The 23,988-nt window shown below is 38.3% G+C and overlaps 1 protein-coding gene across 1 annotated transcript in view; it reads right to left on the bottom strand.

The window, feature by feature from the left end:
* The window catches only part of PGAP1 (post-GPI attachment to proteins 1), a 35,756-nt gene extending 13,366 nt beyond the window's left edge, over positions 1-22,390 (bottom strand). The window contains exons 1-17 of the mRNA XM_015566102.1: positions 22,223-22,390; positions 20,857-21,014; positions 18,483-18,535; positions 16,989-17,055; positions 14,750-14,855; positions 13,981-14,036; positions 13,060-13,143; positions 10,159-10,205; positions 9,718-9,769; positions 8,203-8,280; positions 7,525-7,600; positions 5,539-5,612; positions 5,389-5,440; positions 3,671-3,737; positions 3,152-3,260; positions 1,867-1,905; positions 12-105 (exon numbers count right to left, since the gene is read on the bottom strand). Coding sequence (XP_015421588.1) covers positions 12-105; positions 1,867-1,905; positions 3,152-3,260; positions 3,671-3,737; positions 5,389-5,440; positions 5,539-5,612; positions 7,525-7,600; positions 8,203-8,280; positions 9,718-9,769; positions 10,159-10,205; positions 13,060-13,143; positions 13,981-14,036; positions 14,750-14,855; positions 16,989-17,055; positions 18,483-18,535; positions 20,857-21,014; positions 22,223-22,349 — 1,339 coding nt within the window. The 5' untranslated portion in view covers positions 22,350-22,390. The remainder of the gene's footprint in view (positions 1-11; positions 106-1,866; positions 1,906-3,151; positions 3,261-3,670; positions 3,738-5,388; positions 5,441-5,538; positions 5,613-7,524; positions 7,601-8,202; positions 8,281-9,717; positions 9,770-10,158; positions 10,206-13,059; positions 13,144-13,980; positions 14,037-14,749; positions 14,856-16,988; positions 17,056-18,482; positions 18,536-20,856; positions 21,015-22,222) is intronic.
* Between the last annotated feature and the right edge of the window lie 1,598 nt (positions 22,391-23,988).

The raw sequence follows: 23,988 nt of genomic DNA on the forward strand, positions 1-23,988 counted from the left end.
AAGATTCTCACCTGCTGAGAAGAGAGAGTATAACTGTCCCCCATAAGCAAGAAGGATGCTCGAGACAACGTAAGCAGGAAGCGCTCCACCGTGAAACCTGACGACCTAGGAAACAGGCAAACCAAAGACAACTTCTAAATCGTCAGGCTAACACAGGTGCCCTTCCACATGAAATAAAACTGTTGTTCTTCACTTTCTCTCTCTCATGACATGGCCACAAAGGTGTTCCCAGTAATGGGTATCAGACTCTAAGTAAAATAAATGTGAACAATATAGAGTACGCTAGAAACATGGTATCTGAATTTCTCATCAAAGGCATGGTAAGGAAAATATACCACTGAGCCATCAGCACTGCCCGCTTTTTCATAAGGCACGTTCACTGAGCGTTTACTGTATTTCAGGCGTGGCATTCGGCATCTTGTCTGCATTATTTCATGCTCTCCTCCCGCCAGCCCTCTGAGGCTGTGCTTATCCCAACGTGACAGGTGAAGCGGAGGCACAGGGTTCTCGAGGAACTTGCACAATTAAAAACATCACACACACAAGTGACTGACTTGTTGCAGGTGCCCTGGCCAAGAACTGAACCGACCACCTTTCAGTATACAGACAACACCCAGCCAACTGCGCCACACTGGCCAGGGCTCCTCTGTCCTTCTCTGATGCACATGTGATTATGCTCGACTGTAGAGTCCTGAACTGACTAGACTCTTCTTTGTCACTAACCTAAATTATGAGGCACCAGAATGACATGAGAATACAGTATGTTATGTCCTTGGCCCACACCTCCATGCACAGTAACATGCCTTTTGAACATACTAAAAGTACGACAGCATGGATTCCAAGACATAAATCTTCGTAATAATTGATCCCTTAATGTTTTACTTATTACAACTCTCCGTGAGGCTATGTTCCAACTTATACTAACATTTAATCTTCTCTTGCTAATGTAGCACAAAATTTTTACACTTAACTTATAATTTTCTAATGTTCACAAATGTAACAATACTTATAATCTAGTTCTCATCAGGTTGTTGTGAGGATCAAGTGAGATACTGCATATATTAGTAAAAAATTTTCTAATTTAATTTTGACTTGTAAGTTTTATTATCACTATAGGATTAAATGATTTAAATTAAAAATATTCTGCTATGCCAGGATTGCAAAACATGAAAAATAAATAAAGTGAAAGTAATAAAAGGCACAATAAAAATGTTAATGAATTTTAAAGTTACATAACTTCTCTGACAAATCAGTATTATCTACTGTACAATTCTGTAAATTATAATGATGTTGAATCATAATATAGCAGTTCTGCTACTTGATAAATTATTTTTGTAACACTATTTACCTATGAATTATAGAAAGACACTTTCCAAATAAATTTAAACTATTTTTCAACATGTCTATTGAATATAATTTACTTCCCACCTTTTAGACACTGAGCATGCACAAAATTAGAAATTCTCAGAAAATGTTCATTTATATGACGGAGCTACAGATTTTATTAGGCTATGAATTATAATGAACGAGCAACATGAAATCTTAATATGACATCCATTTAGCCAAGGACATGAACTTGTTTGAGAATCAGGAATCAGCCCTAGGAAGACTCACACATGAGAGCACCCCTTAAAGCCAGGGCGGCCAGTGTGGCCCGTGTGCCGAGAACGGAGTTTAGGTTTCATGAACATGGAAGGAAGAAGAGGAAGGGAGGAGGCAGCAGCAGCAGCTGCAGGGACGCCGGCCGCGGCCAGAGGCCATAGGGGGGTCTGCTGGTATTTACTCTCTGGCCCTTTACAGAATTCTGCCACCCTTGCCTTATAGTACCTATTCACAAGACAATAACCAAACAGGAATCTCTCTTACCTGCCCAAGTATTTGTGGAAAGGAAGTCTTAATCGTCACCTGGTTTAAAATAATCATTAAGAAAAATGTTATTTTCCCTAAAGCTGCCCCAGGCCACATTTTATTAAATTGAGCATTTTATTAAATAGAAATTAACTTTTTTATGGTGATAAACCTAAAGGCACTCAAGATCTCAAAAGATCCTCTGAACCACCAACATCTAATGTGTATCCAGGGTAATTTTACTGTTCAGTAAAATATGTTCCCATATTCGAATTCTTTGACAACTGAATGAATGCGATGGTATACATAGTAACCCTTTACTAACTAAAATACTTAACTAACGAGAATATCAAATTACTAGATCATGCAAGCTAAAGGAATTTATTAAATGACTGAGTGCAGTTAAGTGGAATCAAGATATTTCACATCAGCTAGGAACTTGTGATGTCACCACAAATGTCTACTTCAGCCATGTCCATCTGGAGTCCTTAGAACCTGGGCTGTTCTAATACAGGGAGGGACTCTTTTGGTTCATGAACCCATAAGTTAATAACATGTTACCCTGGAGCTCTATTTCCCTTCTCTCAGCACAGGAAATCTAGGTGATTGTAACACCAGCCTAATAGACACGGAACTGCACGGATTAATGAGTAACAGAAACTAATATAGTTAGTGAAAAGCAAAGAAGGTCCTTAAGTTTATCTAAGAGCTAGGAACAAATGAGCACCACGCTGATTAGTGAATGAAACTCACAGCTGATTTCATGATGTTCTTCAATTTACAAAGGACCTTTGCTCCCAAATTGAAAAGGTTAGACTTCAGTTGCAATTTTAATTTTATTTTCTCTTACTAAGATGCGTACATTCAGTGGTCCAGCTAAGAAAATATGGAGGTGGTGCTAAGAGGTAAAATGGAGGATATTTAAAGTAATATACATGTCTATTTCTTTTTTGTGAATGTCTACTTCTAGTATTTATTGCCTTCTGCATCACCATGTATCTGAAGCTAACATAAAATACATCTGCCATACCCTAACCGGTTTGGCTCAGTGAATAGAGCGTCAGCCTGCGGACTCAAGGGTCCCAGGTTCGATTCCGGTCAAGGGCATGTACCTTGGTTGCGGGACATCCCCAGTAGGGAGTGTGCAGGAGGCAGCTGATTGATGTTTCTCTCTCATCAATGTTTCTAACTCTCTATCCCTCTCCCTTCCTCTCTGTAAAAAATCAATAAAATATATTAAAAAAATACATCTGCCATTTATTCTATAACTAAATCTTAAAAGTGAAGCCAACATACAGCTTACCTCATACTGACAGTCGGAAGACGTGTACATTTTTAGTAACGCGACGTGGCTGTCATTGTCTGGCTGGGCAACATGGAGTTTCAGAGACATTTCTGTTGAAGATGGGACCCTGAAAAGTAACTTAATTATCAATTCTCAAATACAGAATGCTATTAAATAACACAGCTAAGCCAGTCCTCCGCCCAACACAGCGTGGTAATGGAGAAGAGGCTGGGTGTGAGACGCATGGTGACAGAGGGACGCTCCCGGCATGTCACGGTGTCTGAATGCTCCCTCGGGGACATAGGAGTCGGGGAGAAGTGGGAAAGGGTTCATGTTTCAAGCAATGAAGGTTTACATTCTGTACCAGTTAAATAAGAATACCATATATTATATTACCTACGGGCACAATGCTACATTAGGAATACCTATATTTTACTAAGAGGCACTTTAATGATTCCACTCTGATGTAAATAAACTTAGTAGAATGTGTATTATTCAAAAAACAAAAGTTTAAGGTAAATCCTTTCATATACTTACTGTGCAATGGTTAGCGAATCTTCATAAGACCAGGGAATGTGAAGTTTATAGATACTAGTTATTTCTTCTGTGAAAACAAAACGAAAACATGTATTACTACCCTTATGTCACACCAAATGTTATATAAACTACTATAATACCTAACTAACTATAGCAATTATAATTATAGTTCATAAGAAATCAGTAAGAGTTACATCACATAATAGAAAACTATGAAGAATGATTAAATAATAATCTATATATATATATATATAAAAGGCTAAGCGACCATCTGATTGGTAGCTATGACACACAATGACCACCAGGGGGAAGATGCTCAACACAGGAGCTGCTGAGCTGCGGTGACTTGGCAGTGGTGGTTCTTGGGTGACATACCCTGGAACCAGAGAGGAGGGAGCCCGATTCTGGGGTGCATCACCTGAGAACTGCCCTCTCACAATCTGGGACCCCCTCGGGAGATGTCGGAGAGCTGGTTTTGGCCTGATCCCTGCAGGCCAGGCAGAGGGACCCCACCTGTTGGAGGGACCTGGCTCACTCCGTACATGCCCTTCAAGTCACGCTACCACCCCAGGTGCGGCCGGCCAGGGAGGGACCGCGGGAGGTTGGCTCCAGGGCATGTTCAGCCTGTCTCGCCCAGTTCCACCCCACCGGCCACCTTCTAATTCATTTCCTTTCAATGTGCATGAATCTGTGCACCGGGGCACTAGTGTTTTATAATATTAGACTCATAAAAGATATAAGAGCATTTGAGAAGGACTAAGAAACTAGGAAAACACTAAGCAGCTAAATCTGAATTACTATTATAACAAAATAGCAAGCTATGTATTTTTAAAACGTGGATATTTAAGCCTGGGCTGGTGTGGCTCAGTTGGTTGAGCATCGTCCTGTGTACCAAAAGGTCACCAGTCTGATTCCCGGTCAGGCAATGCCCAGGTTTTGGGCTCGATCCCCCACCCCCAGTTGTGGTGTGTACGGAAGGCAGTTGATCAATGTTTCTCTTTCTCTCTCCCTCTTCTTTTCCCTCTCTCTGAAATCAATAAAAACATATTTTTTAAAAAGTGGGTGTTAAAACTAAAACAGAAGATGCTTACTGCCCTAACTGGTTTGGCTCAGTGGATAGAGCGTCGGCCTGTGGACTCAAGGGTCCCGGGTTCGATTCCGGTCAAGGGCATGTACCTTGGTTGTGGACACATCCCCAGTATGGAGTGTGCAGGAGGCAACTGATCGATGTTTCTCTTTCATCGATGTTTCTAACTCTCTATCCCTCTCCCTTCCTCTCTGTAAAAAAATCAATAAAATATATTTTAAAAAAAGATGCTTACTATTAACACATTGTGGACGGATCACGAGAATTCTCGCTTCATATTACACAGTGTTTTACAAAGTATCATACTTTAAAAAGATGTTAGCTTGTAAGAACATGCAATAAAATACTTCAAAATGCAATGGGTACTTAATTTTAAAGCGTGCCTTTAACATTTATGTAAATGTTTTTTGCACTAATTCAATAGAAACTTATCTGACCACTCGGAAAAGCTAGCAACAAAACTACTGGTCCGCAGTGTGTAAAGAAAGGGTCTATGTTAAATTTGTTGGAAACATAAACAGCTTTTCTATTATATTACATTTTACTTCACATAAATATAGGAAATTCAAGTGAAAACCTACTGATTCTTCAAATGACAACACCTTTATATTTTATGGTAAAATACACTTACCTTTGACACCTGAGCACTTGCTGTCTACGTTGACTTGAAAAGCTTGATATATCTAATAGTTTGACCACAAAAACAAAAACAGAAGTTTACGTGTCTGTTTAACTAAACAGTAAAGTGAAATCAAATCCTTTTTATACGTGGGATGGTTACCTGTCCGAAGTTCAGAAGTTCTATGTTATAGAACAGGCCGCTTGAGTCTAATTTCACTTTCCTTGAAGATAATCCTGTTAAATTCAAAGTACCATATCGCTTAGAACACCAAAGAATAACGAAAGTACAAATTGCTTAAACAACATTAAAATTATGCCAACAGATTTTTAGTATTAAAAAAGAGCTGGTAGGTTCTGACTGCTGACACGAAGGCAAAAACTCCTGAAAACACAATCCTCCTTCAAAAAACTCTGGATAAAAAAAAACCAAAAAACATTTATAATGCCTTTCAATCGCATGTATGTGCTTTAAAAAGCCAATACATATCTCCAGTGTCGATATGGTATGCTTTCTTGGTTGATCTCATTTCATAAGCGTGCTATCTTTAAGGAGCTAAGTGATAGAGTTGCCATTTCTGTACTGTTTTCAGTATTTTTCTACCAGAAAAGGGGAGAGGAGGGATAAAAATCTTACAGGAAGTTTCCTCTATCAAGTAGAATAGATTCCTTTCATGAATGGCATAAGAGACAACCAAAATACAGATTCCACTATCCAAAGCCAGAAAAACTTAAACAAACAAGAAAGTAACAATAGTACTGGATTATAACCCAATGAATGAAATAAATAGGTATGGGTCCACTACTGACATACATAAAAACTGAATAAATAAATAAATCAGGAAGACGGGACAACTTTCCTTTGGGAAGAATTCTAGAAAATACAGAGTATCAGTGATAACTGCTTCAGACTAGATGAACACATGGATGTTAAGATTAGTGGGTTATTTTGAAAAAATAAAAATAGGTTACTCACAAAGTATCTCCCCAGAAACATTTATTAATTCCAGTAACGTCACAGTAGAAAAACCTGGCAGACACCACCTTAACCAAGTGGGCAAGGTTAACATCACTGGTGATCAGACACAGTGAGTGATAAAACGTGTCCTCTGATAGGATACATGGAGAAGTACTCATCACTTCTGTGATATTCTTGCCAAAAAATGCATCACACCAACTAATAGGGAAGCTTTAGACAAATCCAAATCAAGGAATATTCTACAAAATAACTGACCAGTGCTCTTCAAAGGTATCAAAATTATGAAAGACAAGGAAAGACTGAGGAACACTAAAAAGATTAGAGGAGACGAAAGAGCCATAAAAACTCAAAGCAATGTGGGCACCTGGAGAAGAACAAGGTGGAAAAGCCAACGGAAACCAAATGAAGCCTGTGGCTTAGTTAACAGTATGATGCTAATGCTTAGTTTTGACAACTGCATTGTTTAAGAGGCCAACATTATAGAGAGATGAGTGATGGGCACACAGGAACTCTGTACTCTTTCTGTAAGTCTAAAATTATTTCATAATAAATGTAAGAGAATATGTAGTTATATGTATTTAGAGAAATCATGAAACTGTCACAGGGCAGGTAGAGATTTATATCTTATAATAAGCCTTTTATTAAAAGGGCCAATATTGAGTATAAATTCACATGAGAACACACCCACATACACACACAAATGTATGTGATCATGGATACATTTAATTTAAAGTTCCCTTCTCAGAAGATGACAGCTGGCCCAGTATTAAATAAGAGTCAAACGAATGAACACATCACATGCTAACTCTAGGACAACACTTGAAATACACAATAGTCTTTTACACGGTTGTGCTTTATTGCAAAAGAAATCAGCACTGTTAAGAAGAAAAGCAAGCCCCTAGCCGGCTTGGCTCAGTGGATAGAGCGTCAGCCTGCGGACCGATGGGTCCCAGGTTCGATTCCGGCCAAGGGCACATGCCTGGGTTGCAGGCTCGATCCCCAGTGTGGGGTATGCAGGAGGCAGCCGATCGATGATTATCTCTCATCATTGATGTTTCTATCTCTCTCTCCTTCTCCCTTCCTCTCTGAAATCAATAAAGAAATATATTTAAAGAAAAAAGAAAAAAAAAGAAAAGCAAGTCTTAGGATTTCCAAAATCAAAATACTTACCAAAGGAAAAAAGATGAGTTACAGGAAGCTGTATGGATCTTGTCTCTCTTTTAAAGAATTCACAATCTACAACAAACTGAAATAGAAACATTGACTTATTAGGGGAAAAAACCTCAACAAATTTTAGTAAAACATCTTGATGTTTGAATGGAAAATAAAAGTCGTCAGCTTTGGGGAAGGTTGTGCTACACCCTAACTCTGGCTACACTAAAATGGCAAGCATTCCTCAAGGAGAGATGCCAAACTAAGAAAATTTGATGGGCAAGCTTAATTTAATAAAAATTATTAGTGTATTGTGTATTTCTCAGTAGCTCTTTTATTCTCTCTCTTCCCCGTTTCCAAATATATTTCTCTTCCCCAACCCAAGTGTATTTTTAAGAACGGGGTTAGTTTCTTCCTCATTTGTGTGCTTCCTATGTAATTCCTGGCATAGACTCTTGCATATAAAACGATCTCAATAATTAATAGATTCTGAAAGTCTGATGTTCCACTTGGAATAAAGACACTTGGGTTTATTCTGCTTGGTTCAAGTTAGACTGGTCCTCCCAGTCTTGGGTGGATCGCTAAACTGGCATTGTTTTAGACAAGCCCTATGCCGAAGAATTCATGAAGAAAGAACAAATATTTAGCATGAATAGCCCCCAAATATTCTGATAATGACTTTAATCCATTTGTTACCTTACTTCCATGAATAGATGGTACATAAACAACAAGATGCGACAAAGATGGATAGTCTTGAAGTCTTAACGTCAGAGACTAAAAAAAAGGTGAAAGTAAAAAGCTGATTTATACAGAGTGTAAAGCACTTTACAAGAAAAATAAATCACACACACACTATTTCTTATTTAATACGTTATAAAAAAACAGATTGCAAACTTAAATGCAACACTTCATAAGATACCCATGTTTATGTTTTCAGGTGCTAGCAAAAACGTGTTTTGGACGCTTAATTTGCAATGAAAGTCAAATTCCTAATAATTATGTGAATATGGACTACCAAAATAGTCCTGCATCTCTTGAACTGTATCTGTCCCTTCATGTAAAACAAATGACATTTAGCACTAAATTTAAACGTTTCACATAATTATTTCCAGATTTGCTTTTTCCTTTTATAATTTGTCTATTTGTCTCAAACAATGTTACAGCATTATCTCCACATTTATTTTGGTAGCACATGACAGAGGCTCAACAGTAGATGAATGAATGGATGCTAAATATGATGGAAGAGTTGGAACCTAATCTCAAATGATTCTGATCAAGCCCAAGTAGTAAAGAGATGCTGGCTAATGATATACATGAACATCATCTCCCGATTATTCAGTAAAATGACATGAAGACACAGCAAAGCAAGACTAATAATGTACCTCACCCAATGAACATCTCTTCTCAAAATTAAGACCAGATCCCATAGCCACATTTTGAGGAATAAATAGGTAAGAGACGCGTCTATTTATTGAAAAGCCAAGTCACCAAATAGCTCTGAAAGCCACGCTTTCCCCTGGAAGCACGTGCAGGGGTGGGGTAGTGACATGCGGCTATAATTTGCATGCACGGAGACATTTCTGCAGATAACTTTCTCCACGGCATTCCAGGGCAGCCATGTGGGCAGCCCCGAGAGGTTCTGAGACTGGAGAGCTCTCTGTCAGTGAGTGGCCGTCTAAGAAGCCAGTCAGATTCCCTTGGCACAGCACGTTAAACAAACTCCTGGGCTTCTCCTCAACGTACAGCAATGTTTCTGCAACAGACATCTATCTTATCTATATATACAGTATATAAGCCCAGCTACTGTTATGGCAGAACGACCGGAACAACCAGAACGACAGGTCGCTATGATGTGCACTGACCACCAGGGGGCAGACGCTCAATGCAGGAGCTGCCCCCTGGTGGTCAGTGCACTCCCACAGCGGGAGTGCTGCTCAGCCAGAAGCTTAGTTCTTGGTATGATGCAATAACACATACATTTCATTTTATTTAGAGCATTATTAACTTAATCGTTTTTATCTCTAAGAACTAAAAAAATACATTCTTCTCCATTAAATTTCTCCATTTCTAGGGAAAATATTTCTAAAATGCAGATGAACAAATCTTAAGTTTATGAACTACCTAGATGAATTAAAATATCATATTCTAAACTGCCTATAGGCTCAAGTATTTTTTTCACCTAAATATTGAAATTCTAAAGCCACAACTTACCTTAATTGTTGGCAACAGTTCAGCTTTCCATGATAAGTCAACCCCTTGCTGGCTATGAAATAAATAGGCAAATATAATTAAAGGACACACAATATTAAAATATTATAAATGATAAATAAGTGTCAGAGGAAAAAGAAATCACCCACAGAGCTGCCAGAGAGAGTTCTAATGACATGAAGTCTAACATGGTCTCACCCAAGATATTTTACCTACATGTTCTTTTGGAACCAAAAAACTGTCTTTCCAGCAGCCAACTATTTCAATGTTTACAAAACTTACTGCTGTGCCAATTTCCTTTTTCACTTTAAAACCTATACTTTAATTTAGTATAGCACCAAAACGAGCTTAAAAACGTACAAAGCTATTCTGAAAGTATAATTTGTGAGTGTGTTTACGTGGAGGAAAATGAACAATGGAAGGCCGTAGATTCAAAAAACTTACCACATAGAAGTGCTGTTTATGCAGCCAAAAATCCAACTATTTGTATCCTGTTGATTAATGACACAAGCAAAGCACACTAAGTGATGTGGAAAATAACTATGCAAAATAGACATCTTTGATGTTTTACTGTAGGCACAACAAAAATATAAAATAGCAACTTATTATTTAGGAATGTATCCGAGATGGTCTAAAAGTCAAACAGGTCAAGGGTAGGCAAAGAAGTCTACAGTCAACAAGACGGGGAAGCAAGTAACCAGAGTAGCAATGTGAGACAGAGGAACCCAATGGACATCTCTCCACAGCACATTAACTAAGCTTTTTAATTAAAAAAATATATAAGTTTTTATTTATTTTAGAGAGAGAGGAAGGGAAAGGGAGAGAAACAGATATGAGAGGATGGATTAGCTGCCTCCTGCATGCCTCCTACTGGAGATAGAGCCCAAACCCAGGCATGTGCCCTGACTGGGAAATGAACCAGCGACCTTTGGGTGCATGGGATGATGCTCAATCAACTGAGTCGCACAGGCCTGGGCAAGCGTTTTTAATGTGTGAACCAATACCTTGAGTTTGGCAATGTTCATAGCTTAATTATGTAGTTACATAGTAAGTTTCCTACATTTTAACAAAAACAGAAAAATGAACAAGTAGACGTGGACTTTTATACCAAAATAAAATTAAAAAATCCAAAAAAGAGCCAAGTAATTAAAAAATAACAATTAATTGAAGTATAGCCTTTAGTTTATCATTTGAGTTCTTATTTGACTACCAAACAGATAACTTCTACGCAGCTGAGTATGTGTTTGGATTGAAACACAATCCGAGACTGAGGCTAGTTGCTACTTTGTCAGTGCAGCATGGAAATGCGGCAGCAATGATGGTGATTTTTTAACTATATTATGGATTTAGCTTAAGTCATTTAAGAGAATTCTGACCTAAGATCACTCTAACTTTTAAGGAAGTATAAGAGCAATGCTTCAAAGACTACTGAAATGATCCAACTACTGAAATCCTACCAGGGCATAAGGTAATGAGAAACACTGCTCAGACGGCCACATAAATTCTTCCTTAGTATACACATAGGACAATAAAAAAAATCAATCCTTTCATTAAACTAATATTTATAATTTATAAAGTCCATTCTAGGGCCAAGGAATTGTGCCCTTGAGGAAAAGGATGAATCATGCAGACATGGTCTTTGCTCTCATGAAACTTAAATAAAATTTTAAGACGTTTTTCCAAGAATACAGAAAAGAAAGCTGAAAGGAAACAAACAAAAAGCAATATGGTATTTTTCTGCTCTCCACTCCTGGCAAAATGCCAGTGTGACTTCAATATCAGCTGCCTACACTTCTCAGAACCCTAATGTGCCCTTTTATTTTTTTAAAATATATTTTATTGATTTTTTTTCTTTTTACAGAGAGGAAGGGAGAGGGATAGAGAGTCAGAAACATCAGTGAGAGAGAAACATCGATCAGCTGCCTCCTGTACATCTCCTACTGGGGATGTGCCCACAACCAAGGTACATGCCCTTGACCGGAATCGAACCTGGGACCTTTCAGTCCGTAGGCCGAAACTCTACCACTGAGCCAAACCCTTTTAAAACAAGGCAACAAAACAGACCTGCACAACCTGGACAAAGAACATCTAGAAGCCTCTAATAGCCAGCCCACTTTCATCCTGGGTTTTTGCAGGTAATAAGGGAGCGTGTCCTCAAAGATAGCCCTCATTATGAAGATTGCCAATAGCCCACACCACTCATCTCATTCTGTGTATAGGGAATTCTGACTCCTTCATCAATGAACTGAATAAATATTAATCAAGCTCACCTTAAAACACCATTTTTATACAACCTAGAAAGTGTCCAGAGAACAATTTCAGGTCATCTAGTAAACATCCCTAACTAATTACAAAAACTGTATAAATCATCTTAGAAAAAGTCACTCAGGAATTGCTGACTAACTCCAGGAAGTAGAAAGCAAAGAAAATGCCACTAGATCATAAAATGTATAGTTCTTTTAAAAAAATCTGTCCGCAGCCCTCAGTGGCTGCTAAAATCATTAGGTGAAAGATTGATGGGGAACTTCACGGTGGATAGATCATACTGATACCACCTAAGTCCCCAACCAGCTAGGATATACCTCCCAGTTCCACTTGTAAAACATTCTTAGCATACACAATTAATCAGAGTCTAATCAAGATTCTAGATCAGTGGTTCTCAACCTTTTGGCCCTTTAAATACAGTTCCTCATGTTGTGACCCAACCATAAAATTATTTTCGTTGCTACTTCATAACTGTAATGTTGCTACTGTGATGAATCGTAATGTAAATATCTGATATGCAGGATGGTCTTAGGCAACTCCTGTTAAAGGGTCGTTCAACCGCCAAAGGGGTCGCGACCCACAGGTTGAGAACTGCTGTTCTAGATCTAACTACCAGTTTACAGAAAACAGGAGGGGTGGGAATACATGGTAAAAGGTATCACAAGAATACAATCGGTTAAACCCACAATGTAGGGAATTTATAGAGCCCACAGCCTTTCTTGAATAAATAAATGGAAAGAAAAGGGCGCTATTACAAAAGAGACTTAAAATCCATGAATCAAATGCAATGTATGGACTTCAGATTCTGATTCAAATAAATCAACTTAAAAAGTAAAACCATCTTTTCTAAAGGCTTTATTCTATATCAAAGTGCAGCATCTACCAACTCAGTGATATATTAGATCCTGGTATATTATCAGCTACAGAAACATTTGGATGAATACTTTTCAATAAAAAAACTCTTCTCCAAATATTTTCAACAAATTAGATTTAGTAATAGCACATAGAGATCTACTAGATATTTGGTGAATTTGAAAAATGAGCCTTTTAAATTTACACAGAATGTACCAATCATCTTACCAGCATGGTGCTCTGACAATAGGCATGAGTGTAGATTTTCCTATGATTTGCAAGAGGAAATGTAAAATATATTTTATCAGATTCCTGAAAAAAAAAGGAAAAACACAATAAAACAATCATAAAAATGGATAATTTCATCATCATTCAAAACTCCAGCTAAAGGTGATCAGTAATTATTCAATTATTCCTGGTAGTGTTGAAGACCAATACTCTAGGAGTGGGAAGAAGAGACAGCTGTAAGATAGAAAGATCAGGTATAAACCCTATAGTCCTGAAATCGGTCTTAAAAGCATCAGTATGAATGCATGTGTTCTGTCTTGGTTCGGTTTTTGGCCTTATGATGAAGCTGAAATACCTTTCTTAGCTCTGTCCACTGAAAAGCCTAGAAATGCTAACCCACCAGCCATAAGTATTGCTACTGCCCTGATTACGGATTTTAGGTGCCATTTCCCAAATATTGGGAGACTTCCTTCGAGAAAAAAGCTGATTCAAGGTCTGGGGCAGGGGATATACAAAACGAGCTGCAATGTCTTCTCATACCAGATAGATAGTGAGAAAACTACCAACGGCAACTAAAGAGCAGCTATATGGAAAGATTCTAGAACCGAACTTGAAATGGCTACACTGGTCAAAGATAGAACAATTTTAATATTTTAGTTTATGCTTAAATACTTGAGTTTGTAACAATATTAGGGGAGGAAAAAAACCCCCAAACCTCTTTCAGTCACTGTCTGCGAACCAACCCACTATTCTGAAAACGAGAAAATATAAGATCCAAAGGTCTATGTGATTGACATTTATTTAAATTGTTTTACGGTGGCAAAATGATATGTGGTTATCTTTTTGAAAGAGACGTTAGCAGTTAAAGATAACTACTAAACTTACTTTAAGTAAAGGAAAACCCCCTGGCGGTATACTTACATTGTAAGCCACGTAGGTCCACTTTGACACTTTTACTGGAACCCACAGCGGAGTCACTAAGGGAAAGGAAATTCATTTGTTTAGCCTGTTTTTTATATTAAATAATTTCTTTTTATTAAATACTGGTGAAATATTTCTCAATCAGCAGTTTTTGAAAAAGTGGTTTCCTGAAGATTGGCTATTTTAAATTAGAAAATCTAGTGAGATAGTCCCTATGTGCTCATTACTAACTAGCATTCACGTCAAATAAAGCACTTTAAATCGACTTGGTGTCTTTAACTCTAAGGAAATATCAACCAAAGGAAGTCAATATTTCATCTCCCAAACAAGACAAATAATTAAGTACGGTATGACAGGTATTACATATAAAAGCAAAATTGACCAGCTAAAGATATGCCTGTTAATCCAAAAGAAGGTCGGCGAAGAATGACTGATACTGAGAAACTAAGCACAGCACTTCTTTTATGTGATTGTCAGGAGACCAGAGACACCGAACTTTATCTTTAAACATTTTCTACTTGTTATGCTATTTTTCAGGACAACATTTTTTTTTTTTTTACCAGCCACATCTTATAAATTGCTTTTCTACTTTTTCCCTTCCCTAACCAACAACCTCTTAAGAAACCATCTTAGAGACATGAATAAAATATAACAGGATTACAGTACCCGAAGTAACATAGTTTCAAAGATTTTGTCTGCTAATAACAAATTTACCTAAGAATCATAATTAAAGCTCTACTTAAAATTTAAAAATATTAAAGCCACTAACCTGTTAAGTCAGAAATTATTGCTGGTTTTTCCTCGAAGTGTTTTGCTGGGTGTCTTATAAAGTGGTGATTCAAAACCGACAATTTCTTCTTGGGGTTTTGAGTTATCTAGAGAGAACATGGATGCATTCTGTACCCTTTCATATCCTGGTGATAATTCAATGACACTCTGCTTCGAGTAACAATGCTAAGGGCCAACAGTCACTTACTTCCTGTTCTAGCGCTCTAGGAGACGATCACCTTCTTATCTGTATTTTAAATGTGAGGAAGTGAAAGCACAGGGAAATAAAGGTACGGCTCAAGGTCACGCCCCCGAGGAGAGCCTGGACCAGTGCTCACACCCAGCCAGGACGGCTGGCCCAGAGCCCAAGCTTTTAACCATTATGCAAGCCTGCTCTCCAACAAAAGAGGATAAAACACATTAACATGTACAGAACCAGAAGGGAACGCTAAGGGTCCTCCAGCCCAGTGAACCCAACCCACTAGCTTCCCAGTGCAGACCAGCGCCATCTCACAACACAGAAATCAAGTGGCCACAAGAGAAAATACAACTGTTCTCCCTTGGAAATCCCTTCCACTCTGTTCTACCGACGCCCCCTGCGCCAAAACATCCTGTTTCATGAAACGAAAATGCAAGCAGACAACAGGATTTTTCCTGTTGTTTCAAAATATCGCAGCACGATAAAATGTTGGCAACTTTAGATCGGCCCCTCCCCTGAAGAAAATGGATTGGGGTATAAAATTCCTCTGGAATCTACTGCTATTCAGTTCTCCAGCTAGGGCCCTGAGGCCCCGACAGCGAAGTGATTTTCTCAGCAACCACACAGTGACCGGATGATGAAGAAATGACGACGAGGATCCAGGTCTACTAGGTCTACTAAGACATCAAGTGTCTTTCACAGAACTGCTTCAGATCCCTCTCCACTCTGCCTGCCTTCCTTCCCTGGATAAACTCAAGTTCGTTAATGTTCCCCCTTAAAATAGGATGTGGAAAATAGAATATAATTCTCTCGGAATTGTATGACTAGAGTGGAGCAAAGTGGAATTTAACTTCATTGATGCAAACTCTATACGTCAATCCATTCAGTCTGATACAAAATGAGTTTTGATTTGTTTTTTTAAGCAGACACATCTGACTGCAATCAATTAAAGCCACAGGTCTTTCAACCAAAATTTCAGTTAAGTCATCTCTCCCACCCTTATTCTCCCTCTAGAAGACCCATCCACTCACGTTTTCAGTTCTGATGTTTATGCTGATGACCATCAAAAATGACACTAATTCTGATTCCTGGGGACCTCATGTTTGGGGATGATAATGGCATGAGTTCTAGTTTCCCTGCTTTTTCTCCTAGATTACATGCTTTCTGATTAGCAATCATATCCTAACATTTTAGTGTCTAACATGTAGTCCAGTCCATTATATATAATGAATTTGTGAAACAGAACTCAGTTTCATAATATCTTGATTCTTAGCATTATTAGTTATCAAAAACTTCTCATTTGTCCTTAAAATGTGTCTATAATATACTTATCCTTACAGAATTATAATTTATTATACACTAGTATTAGAGTTTTCTCATCTTAGAATTTAATGGAACGCAAGATTTGATTTATTCAACTGTAGATCTTTGGATCCTATCAGAAAGGTAAAGATACTTTCCAAAAAAAGTTGAACAAAAATGTCTAATAGGATAGATCATGAGATCCATAATACATTACTAAAAATGACAAAATAGCTAGTAATAAGTATTTCCCTTAATTAAAACTAAAAGACTATATATAAAAATTTAAACAGTAAAGGAGAAGAACTGGGGGGAGATTTAAGGAACCTGTCATTTTTCATTTTCATTGCATTCTTTAAAAACTTTTATTGAATTTACGTGGGGGGGGGCATTGGTTAAAGATGACATATGTTTCAAATGTACAATTCTACAATACATCTTCTGCATACAGTATTGTGTGCTCACCACCTAAAGTCAAGTCTCCTTCCATCACAACGTATCCCCCTCGCCCTCTTCTACCTCTCCCACCCTCTTTTTCCTCCATTGCATTCTATTAATTATTATTACTGGTCAAAGTATTATCAGATAAAAATAGAGGCATTCCCATTTTGAAAGTCATTATAAGTCATCATAAGGTGTAGGCTTCAAGTTGCATCGAAGTATAAAATGTATTAATTTCACCACTGCTGCAACCAAGCTCTCACTTTACTGAAATCATTGTTAGTTTAAGAATACATACTTGCTTAGTGTCAGCATCAATCAGATCAAAGAATGCTCGAATTGTAGTCAACTGCAACTGTTTACACCTGAAGAATAAGATGTGTTACAAAGGAAACTTTAAAAATATGCTTTTGATACAAACAGACATAATTCCATTATTTAATCAAATATCTGTGGTTCCTTTAGTGCTGTAAATGCTAAAATTATTTAAGAAATCATTATTACCAATTACATATCTTAAAGTTGAAACAATAAAAATGAAGCAAATTAAATCTTCCTGGATGTCTGACAGTAGACCTGTTTGAGTCCCTCCATCTCCCCTGCATTTCCTTGTCTGCACAGCTATAGGTGTCCTCTACCCATGTTCACACACCTGCACTGGCTGGTTCTTGCAGATGCCACTGACCACAGAGCTGGAGGAAGGTGAAAAAGAGGATCTTTAAGCTAAAACAGAGAGAGATAAGATCCTAGGGTCTAGGTCAAGCATGTGAAACTCAACATGGGGCCCACAATGAATATTTTTGCGGCCCAGCCAATATAACGGTATGTGAGAAGCGTTTTAACAGGATTTTTACAATATCCTGTTATAGATAATTATCAATAACGAACTACAACATCCGCTAATGACTGATTACTATAATTGTGTTGCATTCATTTCCCCTACGCGCCTTACATGCAGGCGCACCATTTCTCTCCACTAATACTAACAGCGAATATTCTAGCAGCTGATGGCCACGTCATTAGTCTTGTACTGACTTATTTGGTGTGTGCAACAGGAAATATTTCACTTTTGGATAACAAGAAAAATAGGTTTATTTGTGTTATGCTTATTAATTTGTGCAGTTATTCAGCGTCTGGTAAGTTAATGTTCAATAAGAGATATTAATTTTCATTAAAATTTTCTTCTATTATTTTATGTTAATGATGACTCATTTAGTTCAGCCCTTTATAATCAGTATGTCTCTATCGAAATAAACCTACGTTTCTATAAAAATTGAAGCTTTTGTTTTTTTGCGGCCCACATACACTTACACCTTGTTTATTTGGCCCGTGTTAGCCCTTGAGTTTGACATGCGTGGTCTAGGTATTTCTTGATCTATATTTAATCTCTTTCTTTATTATGTGAAGGGTAAATCTAATTCCTACTTGGTGTTCCATGTGCTACTCTAGAACAACCAATGCTGCACCCATCAAGTCCCTGATTTGGTGACTGGCCAAGAGCTCCGATGTCCTACAAGTACCTTAGATTCTGCCCAAATATGACAAACTAAAATTTTGATATTTGACGCTAGTTTCATTTGAGGCTGATGCTACTGGTTCTGAGATGATGACCTCAGTTGTCAAGGAAACCCTGGTCACACTGAGACAAGAGCCAAGTTTAGAGTTCTAAGCCCCTAAATTAACCTGTCTCCCAAATCTATGACTAAAGCTCTAAGAACGTTAACAAACTAATCAATGCACCGCTGAGAAAAGAGGCCCACCAGAAGCCATCAGAGTGAGGTACACGACATACCACACAATGGAGAGGTGATCTGTGGAGACCCAGGTCTTAGGCACTGCTGAGCTCTGAAAGGAAAGAAACAAACAATAAAATCAAACTTAAGAAAAGCACATTCCTTATCCTCCAAAAGGCTTGAGATTCTTACAAGCTTATATTTAGAAACATGTAGCATTAGTTTCACTACGTTATGATGCACGGACATTTTTAAATGATGCATTCTTTGTAAAAGATGATCCAAAAATATTAAGATATTTCCTGCATAAAATAATTCTGTCATTACTGCTTAGTCACATACATTATCCTTTAAAAATTATCAAAGCACCCAGGTTTCCTTTCTGAGTTTAATGCTTCTTTTTTACTCTAACAAGAGGCCGAGTTTATGATTCTTTAAAAATCCTAGTTTATGGGTAAATTACAATAGATATTTTAGTAATTTTAGCTCTGACTAGATTATCACTTGGTAAAGTCTAAGATGTTACTTCTTAATCAGAGTGTGCCTGAGAAGTTCTTAAGCCTGGAGAGGTTTTCCAAAAGACATATTCTGATCACAGTATCAGAACTACCCAATCAGACTCTCACAAGTGGGGCCCAGGCCTACTTCTACTGAAAAATTCACTAGCTGAATTTTTACTAATTAGAGACACAAGGGCAAAGGCTTCTAAAAATGTACTATTTGCAGAAGGCTTTCTGACAATGTCATAACACCCTCCAATCAGGCTCTGAGGTGGGAGGAACCTAGAGCTTACTTGTTGAACCTAATAAAACATTAGGGATCTTACTCAGGAATTACTGCTGGCAGCTTATGTAACACGGTAAGACAACCAGAGTTCACTGTAGTTCTAGGATGATGCTAGGTGCTCAGTTGAGTAAGAACTCACAGTAGACAACACTTAGCACTCCCAAGAACATACAACGGGCTCTCAAACTTCAGTCATTTTTCTAGCCCTGGTGGATGTAAGTGTCACTCAACCGTTCTTGAGATAATCATTAAAACACTGTTATGTCTTCATAATTTTTTTTAAGTGAACATACTTTAAAACGTGAAAGACCTTAGACTATTTGGGAGCTAAAAAAACTAAAGCGAACTCAAGTAATAAAAAAAAACAGCTTTGAGAAAACTCCCTAAGAGGTAAAATATTTTCATCAGAAATACAAGCTGCCTTGAAGACAATACATTATTAAATGGGTTAGAAAACAGGAACACACACACACACACACACAGAGTTGAAAAGACCAAAGTTCTTTCAAAAATAAGCTGCAGGATGTGCTATCAATACAGCACCATGGGCCAGACCAAGCCCAGGAAATAAGCTACATGATATGACTGACAACTACATATGTGTTTTACAGAGTTGACATTTAATCTTTTGAGGGATTCCAGCAAACATCTGCCCCAAACATTCAACATCGAAATAAGATCCGTACCAATAATGAGGTTTGAGAGATTTACCAATTTTGTTCCAAAGCTACTATGGCTAAACCACAACTCCAGTTATAAGACCACGGTGGGTAAGAGCAGATGAGCTTAATGATTTCTGTTCTAGGTATGGCAGGCATTCAGTAAATCCTGCTTCATGAACGCACAGCAGTCTAAGGTAGAGCAAAGGGGATCTCCAAAGGGAACAGCCATGAAACAAAGCACCAGCTCCCCCAAAGCAAAAGGAACTATGGATGTTTGTAGAAACTAAGTTCTAGTTGAAGATACCATATATATATATATATCTTAACTGAAAACTTTAAGGTTTAAAAACACAAGAAATAATGTTAAGTCCTAAAAGGAAACTTGAACTCACTTTACAGAGGCTACGTGTCCCAGTTAAAGACCATATACTTGATGTCCTAGCAGGGAAGAATAATCAGCAAATGAATTAATCAGGGTTGTGTTTACACTGTCAAAGCTAATTTTTTAATTTTAGAATGGGTAAAACTTCATTCAAGCTTAGCAATCCAGAGTATGTGATATGTTTACTACTCCACTACCACCGCAGACAGCATAGCACTCATGTAACAGAGGCCCTGGGACATCAGTCCCCACTTCCTTAAACTCACAACGCTCATCAATGGATGGGCTCTTATTTTGAACAAGATGCAATTATTTCTCAAAAATAAGCGTTCTTTTCATAAAGTCTCTAAGGTCACTTTTAGTTTCTATGGACATAGGCATCCGTGCCTCTGCCTTCCCAACATGTCATATTTATCCATTCATCTTCTCTGCCCGCGCCCCCCCCCCCCCCCGTCACGCACACATGGGCACACACACACAAGCACCATAGCAGCAATACTCCAACGCAGCAGTCATTTCCAAGCAGCAACATGTTACTTCTCCATTCATGCCCCACTGTGTTCACCATGCCACTATTTCAGTAGAGTCTTTAAAAAAGATTACCACAACAGATAAGGCACTGGTATGATGGCTTAGTTTTGGTAGAAAAGTCAGTCCGGAGCGAACTTGGTAATCCCGGAATCCTCCAGCTACAGAAAGCGTGGTTAAATTTATGTGTCTAGCATTTAGAATCCAATAGTTGTTTACAGTCATATAAAAATCTGGTAGGAAAAAAGACACATTAAAAATTAGTGGCCATTCCCTGCAACAAGATACACTGTTATATTCATTATATATCTATAATATTAATATTAAACAGAACTTCTAAGCCATCTGAACTATAAATAAAAGTTTTACCACAATTAAGATAATGCAAATTTTTATAGGGTAAGAAGTGGAGTAAATTTACTGATCGGGAAAAGAATTATTTCTTTCCAAATATTTTCTTCTATTCTCATAAAATTGCAACAAGCAGTGAAGATACTATTTGACTTTAATAAAAAGGTGAAACAGGCATTTAATTCTTATCCTGTGACACTATTTGATTACATGACAGCAATCATAAACTCGTACTATTCATTTAAAGTTCCCTGCAACATTATAGCATTATCCATAATTTCATTTCTTCTATTATAGCAGGGTATCTAAATTAAAAAGCAGTATCTTCTCTAATAATAAAAGTGTAATATATTAATTAGACTGGGCAGCCGAACTACCTTCTGGATGAAGCCAGGGCTGCGAGGGCCAAGCCCCTTGCATGAATTCCGTGCACCGGGCCTCTAGTAGCATATAAAAGTTAAGAGCACAGGGCTAGGAAAAAGTTTACCAGGGTCAAGTACTAGCTCCACTATTTTCTTGCCACGTAACTTTGGGAAAAAACTTTATCTTGGACTTTTTTTTCCTATCCATAAACATGGGGATAACAATGGTCCTACCTCAAGGACTATAAGGATTAAGTGACATAATAACACATCAGGTAAAATCTTTAACACAATACCCAAACCATAGTAAGAGCTCAATAAATATTCACAATTCTACCTCACCGCATGCAGTGTTAGCAGAACTCTTTGTTGAAAAACAAGACATTCCTGGTATTTTACTTAAAAATAAGCTTATTTTGAATAGAGTCCTGGCAACTTAACAAAACACAGAAGTTTAAACAAACTGTAAGAGCCAGGGAGTCATCCTCAAGAATAACTGAGCGGAAGCCTACGTGCCCGGGGACGACCAGACCTGCCATCACGTTAAGGTGCCATCGACAGAGAGTTTCAACGATGAGCCGAAGCTGAAAGTCAGAGAGAGGCAGAGGTGGAGGTGATCTGCAACAGCTGCTTCCACATGGATGCACCGGTAGCGCTCTCAAAAGGGAGCGGCTGCAAGGATTCGTGTTAATCTAAAGGCCAGTCAGTGTTTGTGTAACAGCACTCACCTGTAATGAACCGGTCTAAGGGCATCACGGGAGCCACATGAGGGGTGGCTTGTGTAATAAGAAGATTCAGCAGATCTTGTTTAAAATTTTTCAGTGTAAGCAATGCCCTTGCAACAAGGCCACCCATAGAATGACCAATTATCGCCACACTTTTTGGAGGAAATTCTTGACCCTATTTAAAAAAAAAACAACAACAACACATAATTAACAGTATCATAAAGACAATACTAAATACTTCTCTCTAAATATGAGCAATTTTATAGAAAAAACTAGAGGCTTGGTGCACAGATTCATGCACCGGTGGGATCCCTCAGCCTGGCCTGTGCCCTCTCGCAATCTGGGACCCCTCGAGGGATGTTGGACTGCCGGTTTTGGCTTGTTCCCTGCAGGCAAGGCTGAGGGACCCCACTGGTGCACGAATTCGTGCACAGGGCCTCTAGTATGCATATAAGATCTTTGGTTAATCTCTTTCCCCGCTCCCACCTCTCCCTTCCCTCTAAGATTCATCAGTCTGTTCCATGTTTCCATGCCTGTGTGTTGAGTGTCTGCCCCCTGGTGGTTAGTGCATGTCATAACTACCAGTCGAACAGTCGAAAGGTCGCTTAGGCTTTTACATACATAGATAAACTATTTATCTAACCTCCTATCGTAAGATACAGAAACACATTTTCATATAATTAGTGTGTATATACTATTGTGTGTTCTGCCAAACATTTTTTTAAAATATTTTTTTCTTTATTGATTTTTTAAAGAGAGGAAGGGAGAGGGATAGAGAATTAGAAACATCGATGAGAGAGAAACATCGATCAGCTGCCTCCTGCACACCTCCTACTGGGGATGTGCCCGCAACCAAGGTACATGCCCTTGACCGGACTCGAACCTGGGACCTTTCAGTCTGCAGGCCGACGTTCTATCCACTGAGCCAAAAAGAGCTGTCAAATATTTTTAACAGCCATGCTTTGAATTTTTTAACCAAATCAGAAAACTTGGGTCTAGCAAATCATGTTTCACTATTTGTTATATTGGATGAAAGAGTTGTAATTATATTTGGTGCATACCACAATATTAGATTTTATAGGGTCAGTTATTAAAAATTAGAAATACCACAGAAAAGCTAGAAAAATTATGGATGTCATAGCAATATACTACCACATCATATTGACACACCTCATCAAATCATTTCCCTACTATGCACCTGGGTTTAAAATAAACCAATGTTCCATAACATTTATTCACTGACATATTTTATTTTTTAAATTAGTAGCCTATATAATAAAACCCTAATATGCAAATTAACTGAACATCAGAATGACCAGCAGAATAACCCATCACTGATGTGCATTTATCACCGGGGGCAGATGCTCAATGCAGGAGCTTCCCCAGACCAGGGGCAGCTCCTACATTGAGTGTCTGCCCCCTGAGAGGGAGGCAACCAGAGGGCGGGGGCGGGCAGGGCCGCCAGCCAAGGCGGGTGCCAGCAGATGGCCCTAATTGCCGGCCAGGCCTAGGGACCCTACCCTATATATTGGGAACAGTTTCTTAGATTTAAAAATTAAAACCTGGCAAGCCTACTCTAACACTGAAAAAAACAGGATGATGCAGTGATGGCATGCATGGACTCTGGCTTGCACATTTTTAAAAAATTTCTTCTGTCTCCACACTGGTATCCTGTTCTATGACCAAACTTTTGCTCATCATCCTCCATACCAATCCTTCATCCATGCCTTCTCTCCTGTTTGTCTGAATAAATGGGCCTTGTGCAGAAA

The sequence above is a fragment of the Myotis davidii genome, unplaced genomic scaffold (assembly GCF_000327345.1).
Source record: "Myotis davidii unplaced genomic scaffold, ASM32734v1 scaffold221, whole genome shotgun sequence".
In the NCBI taxonomy this organism is placed as follows: Eukaryota; Metazoa; Chordata; class Mammalia; order Chiroptera; family Vespertilionidae; genus Myotis; species Myotis davidii.